General features: G+C 31.9%; 1 protein-coding gene across 13 annotated transcripts in view; it reads right to left on the bottom strand.

Moving 5' to 3' along the window:
* Nucleotides 1-13,165, bottom strand: part of PIK3C2G (phosphatidylinositol-4-phosphate 3-kinase catalytic subunit type 2 gamma) — a 514,208-nt gene that overhangs the window by 284,485 nt on the left and 216,558 nt on the right. Inside the window, exon 2 of one of the 13 annotated variants that reach the window (XM_070494354.1) lies at nucleotides 6,132-6,323. The exons of the other annotated variants lie outside the window; for them this stretch is intronic. Within the exon in view, the coding sequence (XP_070350455.1) occupies nucleotides 6,132-6,223 (92 nt within the window). The 5' untranslated portion in view covers nucleotides 6,224-6,323. The remainder of the gene's footprint in view (nucleotides 1-6,131; nucleotides 6,324-13,165) is intronic. 13 annotated transcript variants of the gene reach the window in all.

Genomic DNA, 13,165 nt, shown 5'->3' with positions numbered 1-13,165 from the left:
AAAATAGAAGATGTCCAGTATATGAAATTTCAGATAGCAATTAATAAATTTTTTTTGTATAGGTGTGTCTCATCATGTTTGATACATACTTATACTAAAAAAATTGAGTTTTTAGAAACTCAAATTTAATTGAACATCCTATATTTTTATGGCTAAATCTACCAATTTCACCCCTTTCTAAAAGTAGGTCTTGTTTCTTTCTTTATCTTTGCCTCACTGTGTGTACATGTGCATGTGCATGCGTGTCTGTGTCGTGGGATCTGGGTAATTATCAGATTTTGGGTAATTAGGAGATTTTGAAAGGATTTTTCCCCCTCTATAATTTTTCTCTTTTTTAAAAAAAGTTACAATTTAGGAATGTATTCTCATGGAAAACATTTGAATTGTACTAAACTGTTCAAAACAAAACAGATAAAAATTCTCTCCTTTCCCTTTTTCCAAAATGACAATTACCAAGAGTTTACTGCACTTTTTTTGTAGGCTGAAATAAGTGGCCAAGCACAGAGATAGGTCTGTTAAAAATGATATTATTTTGTTTAGTGATGTCTCTAGCCTATAGCTAAATTTCTTTTAACTTATTTCCTGAGACTCCGCCTTTTAATCAGAAAATTTAAACTCTTCCTTTCATAGCCATGTCCTCTGCTATGCTATTGTAGGTTTTTATTAACCATACTTGTCTGTTCTTTGTGTGTGAGGAAGATCAGCCCTGAGCTGACAGCTATTGCCAATCCTCTATTTTATGTGGGATGCTGTCACAGCATGGCTTGATGAGAAGTGTCATGTCTGCACCTGGGATCTGAACCTGTGAACCCCGGACCGCTGAAGTGGAGCATGTGAACTTAACCACTCTGCCACTGGGCCAGCCCCATACCTGTCTTTTTAAAAAATTCTTTTACTTTATTTATTAGGGTTGTTTGAGTCTTCTTTGAGTCTCTTCTTTCTCTATTTATCTTTACAGTGTTGGGAGACATAAATATATTTTTAATCTTCCAGCAGTTACCTAATTTATTAATAAAACATATCTTAAATCTTTTCCATTGTAACCTCAATTTAATCACTATTTATATCACACTCTCAAATAAAGCTTAGAGTCTAATATGACTTCAGTTCAGTTTTCTCCTATTGCTCTACAGTTGCCCAAGTAGAGATCATTTCAAATTTTAGTTCTAGATTCTTTCATCACTTAACCTGATGAAATCAAGAAAAGTAGTAGATCAGTTGATCAAAAAGTTAGAGATGCGAATTATAAAAAAGACAAATATCTTAAAACACTTTATTTTTAAATTGTGTTTAAATAGCCTGTTAATAGCCAAAGTTTTAATATTAGACTAAAGAAAGCCTTTAATAGAGGATGAAGCTTTTGTTGATTACAGTTTTGTGTCTTCTTTCTGGCATAAACCAAACTTATAAGTAATTATCTCTAATTCCCAGTTCCAGCTTCTTTAATAAAAAGTGCATCCTTGGACTCAAGGAACAACCTGAATGGAGAGCTGGTTTAGATTTTTATAATTATTGTCTTAATCTTTTAAGTTGTTTCTTCCACATTTAATTCAGCAGTAATAGTTTTTAGTTATTCCTCTCTATTATCTTTAAAGAATTCAACTTAATTTTTTTCATAGCAACACTAACCTTCTTTTTTGCTGTTTATACTTATTTCCTCTGTCTATCTAGAATGCATTTGTTGAGGAAAGAATGATATGCAGCTCCAGTTTTAGACATTTTTACAACATAACAGCAGTTTCCTCCGACATCCCTGATTATTAAGGACATCTTTTCATCTCTTACCTATTATATTTAACACATGACCAATTTTCATAAATATCTGATCTGTTTCTAGACTCTCAATATTCAATTAATCTATACATCTATTCCTGTACCAATACCAAATTGCTTCAATTATTTAATTTTCTAGCATATTTTGAAGTGTGGAAATGAGTGAAAGTCACCACTTTTAAAAATTACATTATCTATTTTGCACAATTTCTCTTACAAAACAGTTTTTGAATTAGTTGCCAACGTCCAGGAGAAAATGCTAATATAGTGTTGATTTATATTTTATTTATGGAATTACAAAAGAAGAGTTGGTATTTTTATAGTATTGAATCCTCTTTTCAAGGAAAGTATATTGATACATGCATTCTGGTTCTCTTTTATACCCTTGAGTAAAGAGTTAGTTTTTTTCCAGGTACTTCTTATACATATTATGCTTTTTGCAAGACATTTTATAGATTCTGTTCTGTTATAAATCAGAGATTTTTCTGTGATATTTGTTAGTTGGGTTTATGTGTTAATTTTGTTTGTGGAACCCTATTGTAATACCTAAGAGTTTTTCAGTTGATTATTTTGGATTTTCTAAATAGAAAATTATACTTTTAAAATATTTATGGTTTTATCTATTGCTTTCCAACATTTTTGCTTCCTTTTATTTTCTTATCTTATTGTGATGTCTAGGATGTCTGGCACTCTGTTGAATAGCAGCAATGGTAGTAGACATTCTTCTCTTTTTCTTGACTTTATAGAAAATGCTTCAAATGATTAACAATTAAATATGATATTTGCTGTATGCTCCTCTTATATACCTTTGTTGTTCTATTTTGTTAATGATTTTTAAAAATTATGAATAAGTTTCAAATTTTATCAAATAGGTTTTCTGCATCATTGGCTGCATCATATTTATAAGATCATTTTTTTTCCTTGAATGTGTCAATATGTTAATTATATCCATAGATTTTTCTAATGTATAATTATCTTTACATTCTTGGGTAGATTTATCCCACAAGTAGATTTGATTTGTAAATTTTTAAGGATTTTTTTGTATATATCAAAATTTAGATAGGCCTGTAATTTTAAGGTTTTGTGTTTTCTTTATTCGTTCTAGGCATCACAGTTAGGCAAGCCCTGTAAACTGTGTACACCTTTTTCTCTGTCCTGGAACAGTTATATAATTGAGAATTATCTATTCCCTGAAGGTTTGGTGCAATTTGCCTAAAACTACTTTTTCCACTCCCTACTGCTCATTGCTCTATTTCACTTTTATAATTCTCCTTGAGCTAATTTTGAAAACTCATCATTCCTTAGCAAATTGTCTACTTTTATAAAGCTGTCAAATGAACGTCCCAAGCCCCTCCTATTTTAAATATCTTTTGACATTTGCCTGAGAGCTCTATAATCCCCTTGCAATCATTTTGTCTTTCCAATGCTATCACTCTTTCTTGTTTTTCCATGTTTTTTATTAATATTTTTCCTGTAGTTTCATGGAAATTTTGGTGGGCTTGTGGGTAGATTTGCATTTTCAATCTAAGATATTAATCCAGTTCAGAATATGTGTATATATAATTGTCATTTTAATTATGGGAATACCATGTATAATTTAGCATGAAGAGAGATCACAAAAGCTGGAAAGGAAGTACTGTTCTTGTCCAACTCTCATTTAGCACATAGAACACTGGATTCAACAAAATAAGACCAGTGGTTAGAACATAAATATTTGGAGTCAATACAGCACACTTGAAATCTATTTATGGATTCATGCATTCCTGCTGTAATGTAATGCATGTGTTTCTTTTTATAAAAGAAGAGACTGAGATGTTCTTCAAATTGTGGGCTAAAAATAACAGGTCTCATGGGAAATTAGAGTTGGGAGAGACTACTCAAATCAATACAGATCTCTAACCAGAGCACACCCAGACATATACAAATCTTGATAAAAACACTAGCAGAATTTTAAAAAGACACATCTAATTTCGAAAAATTAAAGAAATATTATAATAAATAAAAAGATTTGGCTTTTTAAAAAAAATGTCTTTAGCTTGGTGGAAGAGAATATGAGAAGGTTTTGATGCTGCTGAATAACGAGACAAGGGCAATGCACAATAATTGTGGAGAATTCTGCAATAAGCATTTTCAATATAGAGCCTGAAACCAAGTTGAGGAAAAAAATGCATGTTGAGTGGTCACCGGTCATTGTGTACAATACTTTCACCCTCAGCAGCTTCCTGTGTACCTTGCATTCAGCCACTTTTATGTAGTGGAGCAAAATGGTGTATGCCAGAAAAATTTACATGTATTAAGGTAACTTCTATGAATAAGCTAATTCATGTTACAGAAACGTATTATATTACAGAAGAGACTGTATTAGGTAAATCATTTTTCCAGATATCATGTTTAAAATATGAAATAGTCCTTTTTCTGTGTGTGAGCAACAATAAAAACTATTACTGTGCTAGAATTCTCACTTAAAATATTAAGTCTCCAGTGTTATTTAAAGGGCTACAGAACTTCCAATAACCATCATACTTTCTAAGAACTGTAGAGTAGTATTCACCACTTTACCGTTGCTCTATTTGGCAAAACCACCATTTTGATCAATTTGTTTTTGATGATCTAGAGCTGCACTATCCAATATAGTAACCGCTGACACATCTGGCTCCTGAGCACTTAAAATGCAACTAGTCTGAATTAAGATATGCTTTAAGCGTAAAATACACACTGAATTTTGAAGACATAGCACAAAATAATGACAGGTAAAACATCTCCATGTTTTTTATTTTGATTACCTGTTGAAATGATAATATTTTGTGTATATTCAGTTAAATAAAATACTGTATTAAAATCTATTTCCACCTGTTTCTTTTTATGTAATGTGGCTAGTAGAAAATGTCAAATAATTATGTGGTCCATGTTATATTTCTATTGGACAGTGCTGGTCTAGAGAAAATGAAAGAGAAGAGACAAAAAGAAAATAAAGAATAGGAAGAAAGGTAGTTTGCAAAATGTAATGAGTAAAGAGAATAAGGAAAAATAAATTTGTGTTTGAGGACTCTAGGTATCAGAAAAGATAGGAAGAAAGGCTACCACACCCAGAGAAGAAGAAATGAAAAACATCGCAGGTGAGATGGGGAATGTAGAGAGCGGGATGTGAACACTAAGAGAGCAGACCACACAATTGATACGATTATGCTTGTAATGTGAACCTCAGAACTGCTTATTTCAGATTATACACACCAGGTGTTTTTCTCAATCTGGTAACATTTTAAATACAGGTAGTTTTACTTAATAATCATGTAAAAACTTTCCACTGTTAAATGAAGTGAATCTCTATGATATAATCAGAAGTTTAGGTTTTTTCTTCATATATACTAGTAAGTCAAAATTCTGTGCATCCATTTATTTATTCTCTCAATGTGTATTTGATTACAGCTATGTGCTCGTTACTATCTTAGGAACTGTTATGAGTATACCTGTCATTTAAGATGAACACCAAAAGGCTGACTCCTTGCACATAATTACTCCTATTTCCTATTCATAAGTAGCTCATGTTATTTTAAAGTATTTCTATGGCAGTATGTTTACATAAAGAGAGATTAATGACATAAACACCAAAAAGTGATATGCAATTACTTCAGATTTTTCCTATGGGTGAAAAAAGACATCCTAAGTCATGTCCAGTCTATGAATATTGATTCCCATTTCTCCTAAACGCACATTTATGAACAGTACTTTTTCATTGGGAAAAATACATATCCTTATCTTATAGGATAATTAGGTTTAAAAGTTCTCCATGCTTATGTGTAGGAAGTAGTCACAAAGATATATTGTGAAATAATATAGTCATATATAGGAAAAATTGTTTCAATTTGATTTAATAAATATTGAGAGCCAAGACTGCTGATGGCTATTAAAGATATTTCTTTAAGAAAACTCAGTAATTAAGCTGCTTTTTAACACGTGGGTTGACTGAGAAGTGTAAGGTGAATATAACAAAATACTGAAATATTTATAATACTATAGTACTTCATAGAGTGTTATTCAAATACTTATGTGTGTGTGCATGAGCGCACACATGCACAACACATTCCTTTGCTATTTGCCAGTTAAAAATTTCTATGATGTTTCATCTACCATATTTTTAGTTCTAGTAAGCTTTGTAACTAAGAGAAATGCTCTGGCTTTTATGCTCAAAGTGGTGTTTCTTGCTGATTCAGCATACATGAAGATCAGTGATATGCTGTTTTCCTCAAGCATTGCTCTTCAAGTTTATTGTTATTTTGCTTTCAGGGGAATTATGAATAGGAAAAGTTAAACTTCATGGCTTGGGGGCCGGCCCGATGGCGCAATGGTTAAGTTCTCACGTTCTGCTTCGGCAGCCCGAGTTCGATGGTTCAGATCCCGGGTGCGGACATGACACCGCTTGGCAAGCCATGCTGTGCCAGGCATCCCACATCTAAAGCAGAGGAAGATGGGCACGGATGTTCGCTCAGGGCCGGTCTTCCTCAGCCAAAAGAGGAGGATTGGCAGCAGATGTTAGCTCAGGGCTAATCTTCCTCAAAAAAAAAAAAAGAAATCAAAACTTCATGGCTTGGAGAGACAAGCACAGGTTAGATTCTAAAACTAGGACTTACAGCCATGGGGTAGTTGGTAGGGGATGGTCATGGTTTTGAACAGAGATCTCCACGGGTCATAAATTGATACAAACAACTACTACTCAAGAGGAATCTGGACCTAAGACATTGAAACTGTTTCATTCAAATGCCCAATTTTTCTGAAGTAGTCCCTCTACCCTGTAAAAAGGCAACTGTCTCTGATGCCTCGTCACTTGAATATGGTTGCGTTCCTTTACATATATAGTACACGTGCTTTTTTAAATTCGAAAACAAAATGAAATTGAATACACGGCAAGGGAGTTTTTCTTTTTAACCTAGAAGAAATGTTTTATAACAATTTCCAAGTTTACAATGTCCTCTCTATTAAGCTATGCATTTGCAAAAGACAATTAAGTAATTGCACAACAGTCTATATAAACAAAGTTAACTAAGAGAGTCAATAAGAAAGAAACATAGCAATGAAGCCAGAACTTTGTATCCTTTACAAAAATATATACTAAGCTCCAAGGAGTTCTTTTTAGGGTATGATATGTAAAATTTGTAATATAGTCACCAACCCAGGAGAGCAAAATTACAGATTTTATTCCATTTCAAAGTTTCATTATTTCTCCCACAAACCGCCAAGGAAAAACATTCTGTAGACTTTACTAATACAAAACATTCAAGAACTAAGATTAAAATAGCACATTTAAGCCTTACTAAAGCAATATTGGCTAATTTGAAATACTATGTAATTCAAATATTCTCTAGCTAATTCCTTTACTTAAGAAAAACAGAGCACTAGCTTATATAAACCTCAATTAATTCAAAATTGCTGGCAGGGGGACGATTTAATAATTCTTAATTTTAGAAGTAAACAGCACTTTTGAGTAACAAAAATAACTTGATGGCTTCATATTGACTATTATAGTTTTAGGTATAGTGAAATTAAATTATGTGTCAGCATTTAGCTCTGGTTTGCCTTGTCTTCTTGGAAAAATCATGCAACAGCCTTGTGATTCTTTTTATCAAGTCTGTTTGTTAATGATGCTTGCACGATCACAAAGCTCTTTAGAAAACTTGGGGTTGAAATATGCCATAATTCTTACATGTAGCTTTCAACGATAAACAACCTTTATTTAATGCAAGCTCTTTCTTTGGGGAATTGCTTTCAAATGAAGGTGTATGCAGGGTATTCGCATATTAGGACAATTGCTGTAGTGAGTAGTTGTTGGTTAGAACCAAATGCAAGTTTATGTAGTATATTATTATTGTTATTATTATTATTTTAGTTAACTATTTATTAAAGATATAAACCAAAGCTAATTTTAAAATGTTAGGAAAAGTACTTTGAAGAAGATCTAAACACTAAATTGAGGTAACTCAAGATACCCTTAATGAATGATTTATTAGCAGAACACATTTTTATTATTGTGTGTGAGAGTTCTCAAAATTGTCATGTTGTTTCCAATGCTCCATCATGCCTCTGTGATTTTATAAATGGAAGAGCAAATTTATTTAAAAGAGAAACACACTTTAATCTGTTTCTTTGTTCAAAGTAAGTCTAAAAAGTTACAACAGAGTAGATTATAATACTGGAATGCTTAGGCTCTTCTGAATGTGCTGAGAATAATCAATTTGTTCAAGTTTGCTGAACGAAATCTTTAATTTCATTGGGAAGAAAAAGACTCATTTTTTTCCCCAGGAATGTATACAACCCAGTTTTTACTGCTAACGAGTATAATCTATTATCTTAAACTTTATATAATAAAACCTACCTTTTTTCTTAATGGTAATTAATAGCCTGATTTTTACTGTGAATAAAAGGCAATTCTAATGTATAATCACATGTTTAAAGAATAAATTAACACAAATTGTCATAAGATTAGCTAAAACTTTTTTTTTGAATAGTAGAAGTTTTTCTTAAAAGATTATTTTAAAGTTCTAATTGGATTTAATTTTTGAAGAGGACTTTCTCATTCTAGTCAAAGATAGTCAACATTTTCTCTATTAGGAGAGATCAGGAGAGAGGAAAGGGACTCCCAAGTAGATAGTCACATCACACTAATCAATGCTTGTGGTGAATAAAGAGGTAGGTACTGCCTTCTCAATTTAAATTTAAGAATATATATGACAATTTCAAAGTAAGATTTTTAATTGATGTAGGTTTTCTTTTTTTTTTTTACATCTTTTTTTTTGTAACACTCTGGGTTCTAGCATTCCTTGACAAAAGCCAACTTAATAATAAAGGAAAATTTTGTTTTGTTTAAATCAAGGATGTAAAATCTGCCATAACCGTAAGCAATAGACCAAGCAGAATATTCAGGAAAGATTATTCAGTTTCTCCTTATGTGGCACTTGTGATTTACTACTGACAATAGAGTCATGATTTATTTAGCAAAAGCTTTTAAGTGCAGTAAATATTATTGTTTCACACAGCAGCTGATAAGAAAAATGGTTTTTAAGTTGAATTAGAAAGCAAGACTTATAGCAAGATTTTTGAGACAAGACATTACTTCTTAAATCATGTAGGTTAGGAGTAAGAAACAGGAAAACCTGCACTCATAGTAAATGTTGAGCTAATAATAAGGGATAAAATTATGAAGTAGCATTATACTTCGCATATTACAAATATATTTATGAAGAAAGAAGCGCCTATGAGATGGTTACAAGTCTAGGTGAAGATACAACTCTCTGGAAGGCAAGCAGACGCACCAACACTCTAGGAAACAGTATTTCTGTCCTCTAGGTTTTTTTCTCTGTGCTGCATATAATAGGAAAGCAAAGGGGTTGTAGTTCCTGTCCTCAGGCCTGCCACTGTATAAGCCTGAGGGTTTTTTTTCTATAGGATAAGATCGTGGGAAATGGGGAAATGAGATTACCAAGGACACGCCTACAATGGTAATTAATTTGGGGGCTAAAGACTAGGAACATGATGAAAAATGTTAATATTTTTTGAAAGAACAGGATTACTTGTATTCTATTATTTTTTAATTTAATTTCCTCTCACTGTAATTTGCTGGTTGACTATTCCATACTTCATCAGACTGACGACTTCGTATTAAGCTACCATGAGCCTATCAGAAAACTGATAGTTTCTGTTCTAATTCTTTAATTTACTCTTTATTTATATTATATTATTTAAAATTGTTTATAAGGCAGTTTTTGAGGAGAATACTGATAGTTAATGAAACAGTATTTGATATAATTGAAGTACCTTGTAAGTACAGGATATCTAGGTGTAAGAGGTAAAGGATCTTTTCATTTTTGAGACATGCTATAAAAGCGAGTTCTTATATTTATGGAAATATTTAACAAGGAAATGGAGAGCCAGAGAGAGAGAAAGAAAATGGAATATTTTAATTGACATAAAAAATTTGTGATACCAAATTAAGATGAGTGTTAAATGAGTTGCCATAATAATATAGTTGACTTAAGAAGAAGGGAATTTTGGCTTGCTGGGAGTGTTGTCTGTCTTAATTTTACAAAATGTTACAAGTATAAAGTCTTAATTGCTTTGTTGATTAAATTCAATTTTTTCCAGTGTACTGTTTTAGAAAAGCATAGAAATTTTTTTTTCATGGAATCTAAAGTCTTAGGTCATAATATACCTGGCTTCTAATATCTTGCTACCTGAAATGTGAACTCTGGACCATCAGCATCAGCATCACCCAGAAACTTTTTAGAAGTGCAGAGTCTTGGGACCAAACGCAAACCAACTAAATCAAAATATTTTTTTAAAAAGGTCCTCAGGGGACTCATAAACACATCAACGTTTGAGAACACTTTTAACATATCAATATAAAAGTAAATATATGTATAATTTGTGCATATCTATCAACTTATCTATATGCCATCATATTTATTTACATTTCTTCCCATTTCAGGATTTTATGCATTATTTTACTAACCTTAGTGAAGATAGGTGAGGTCAATAAAATAAGAAACTATGACTTAAGGAGGAACTAAAAAATAGAGCATCACAAATATACCACTAGCAAAGTTGTGAATAAGTATCTTGACCATTGAAATTTTACTGGTGATGACAAAAGTTCTTAGCTACTTCCTTAAAACTTGGTTGCTTCATCAAGTAATTACTTATTGTGACTCTTTTAACAGATAAATATACTAAAAAGGAGCAGAATTTGTCACCCCAAAATATTCCTCTTTGGCATAGGATTATTTTAAACTGGTTATTTTTAAGAAACTGCAGACACAGGAGCAGCTCTGAAAACTAAAATTCACCCTTTTGTAGGGGACATTTACATTTATAAGGGAAATTTCCATTTGTAGAGTGTCTCGCTCTCTGTACTTGAAGGAGAAGGATGACTCTAAATCTCTAGAAACTATTATCAACAGAGAAGGCGAGGACTTACATCTGCATAACAACCTTGCCCTTCTTTACTGTGCAATAATTATGTGTTAAGGTACATGTGTGTTTGGGAAGAAGAAATTTTCCTCTACCCTTATAGATTCTTCTCTCTGACCTAGGAATCAAATTGAGACAGATTAATAGCAGAAAATCAAATTTAATTGCATATGTTTGGGAACCCCACATATATGAGACAGTCAGAGAGCTGACATACATGAGAAGTTCAGAGACAAAAAGGTAAAATGAGGTATAAATGCCATCTTGAGCTAAGGAATGGGGTAGGGTCCTGAGGTGTCAGAGAGGAGGAGCGTAATTCATGGGATGATAAGAAGAGCAGATGTTCACACTTGAAGTTTTGTCCTGCCATACAGATAGGTTTTAAAAAATTATTTATGATAATAACTCTTATTATGGGCAAGGCCCTCAATTTAATTCTTTAAGGAAGAGATAAAAGTTTCTCTTGAGCGCTCAGGGTCTTCATTGCCTTTAGCTCAAAATATTTCACATGTCAAAGCAGCACATCTTGGGAAGGTCTGTTCTGAACCCCTTCATGTACTGAAAAATAGCTTCAAAAATCTTTTTGGTAACTTAAAAATTTAGAGTTTTGCTAAGTTAAGTTAAATAATGTAAATTTGTTGAATATATAGATCATTTCTAAATAAGATAAAACAATGAAATATTAATTACTGAACATTGGTTTACTGACTTTTGTCTTCCTATTACAGAGGAACTAAAGATATTTGGGGCTGTTTGTAAATGTATCTTGTGCCCCCTTAAAAGAGTGGACTGTAAAAAAGGTGTTTGCTTCTGGAAATTATGAAATGTATTCATAAATCTTCCTATCTGCTGAATGCAAGTGTAATGGAAAGTTCACAATTGCTTACTTTTTAGTTTTCACTAGAAATTAAAATTTCTAAGGGTTAAAATTCTAATTAATATATGTGATTAAAATTACTAGAAATAATAAAACAACTCTGTATACAAGGAAAGCAGGATTTTTTTTTTTTTTTTGGTTAGAAAAGACATGAGGTGTGAAGATGCATTTTGTTAAGGGAAAAGAAAATGAATTTGCCCCAAAATAAAGCTGGTTATTTCAGAATAAGAAAGAGGAGAGTAAAGGACAAATTAAATAGAAAATTGGGAAAAAGGAAAGAGAGAGAGAGAATTTTATCTTGTATAATCCAGTTGGTTAAAATTGAATGCATTTATTATGATGGTTGTAAAATTAAGCTTTAAAATCAGTAGTGTAAAACTAAAACTTAATTTTCTTTCTTTACTAAAAAGACAGTTTTCTTGGACTATTGGTCTGCCCTTGAGAGATTGTGAAAAGGCTTTCTTTACCTTTTAAGTAATTTGCCTTGAAAGCAAAGATTTTGTGTTTTATCAAAATAATTTTATCAAGTCTTTGATTGGTTTTGCTAACTATGTAACCTTCTGTATTTGTCTTTGAAATCTTTTATTGTCACTTTAGTCAAATAGGTAATTAAATATTTTTTCATAATAATCTGTGATCCTATTTAGTCAAGTGTCCAAACCTCTTGATATTTTTGACAAACTTCCCCAAATCAAATTATAAATCTTGTCTTTTTGACCTCAATATAACTATGGAATTTTCTAGTGGGCCCCTGGAACTTCTCAAAAGATTGGTTCTCTCTCCTTATTAAAAAAAAAGGAGCTCTTAAACTAATTAACCTTATTTGACATGTCAAATTATGTGGAAAGCATTGTCAAATAAGTGATGCTAATCTTTTGAGACTATGTTTGTATGGATATACGTTATTATAAGGGGTTCCAGAAGTTGTATGAAACTCTTAGAAATCTGTTGTGTCCAGGTATGTTATCACTTATAATTCTAGATATTATCGTGAAGTGTTGTGTGTTACAGGAATAACCAGGTTTTCTTGTTACTTGCATTATAACGAACTCTCATCAGATGTTTAACCATGGCCATTTTTAATTCTTTTGTCATTTACAGTTATTGCTTATACTCAGATGATTTTGCGAAAGTGTTCCCGAAAAAGTGCTTCATCTTCAAGGAGATTCATGGAAAAGACTCATGCAAGCACACGTTTTTTCTAACTTTAAGATCATAAAACTGAACTTGGTAAGAATGTCCAGAACTAAGGGAAAAACATGAATGAAGCAGGACAAGAATTAATAATATGGGACTCAATGAACTGAGGAGGATGATTATAATTTTTATGACTTTTTATTTGAAACATTACTGGTTCTTTAATGTTTTGTTTTTCCAGATTTAAGGAAACTTTTTCTCTTAAGGTAACTATGACATACAGCAATTTTATAAAGCATATGTTTTTGAACAAGGATGAAGCAATTTTTCTCCCTACCTGATCCCTCTGGAATTTGGAAAACTCTTAGTGAATGAGTATTCCTATTTTCATGACAATATAATTATTTACACAAGTTTAAT

The sequence above is a fragment of the Equus asinus genome, chromosome 22, assembly GCF_041296235.1.
Source record: "Equus asinus isolate D_3611 breed Donkey chromosome 22, EquAss-T2T_v2, whole genome shotgun sequence".
Lineage (NCBI taxonomy): Eukaryota > Metazoa > Chordata > Mammalia > Perissodactyla > Equidae > Equus > Equus asinus.
Note: the sequence above shows the minus strand (reverse complement) of the source record. Positions and strands in the feature narration are given on the sequence as shown.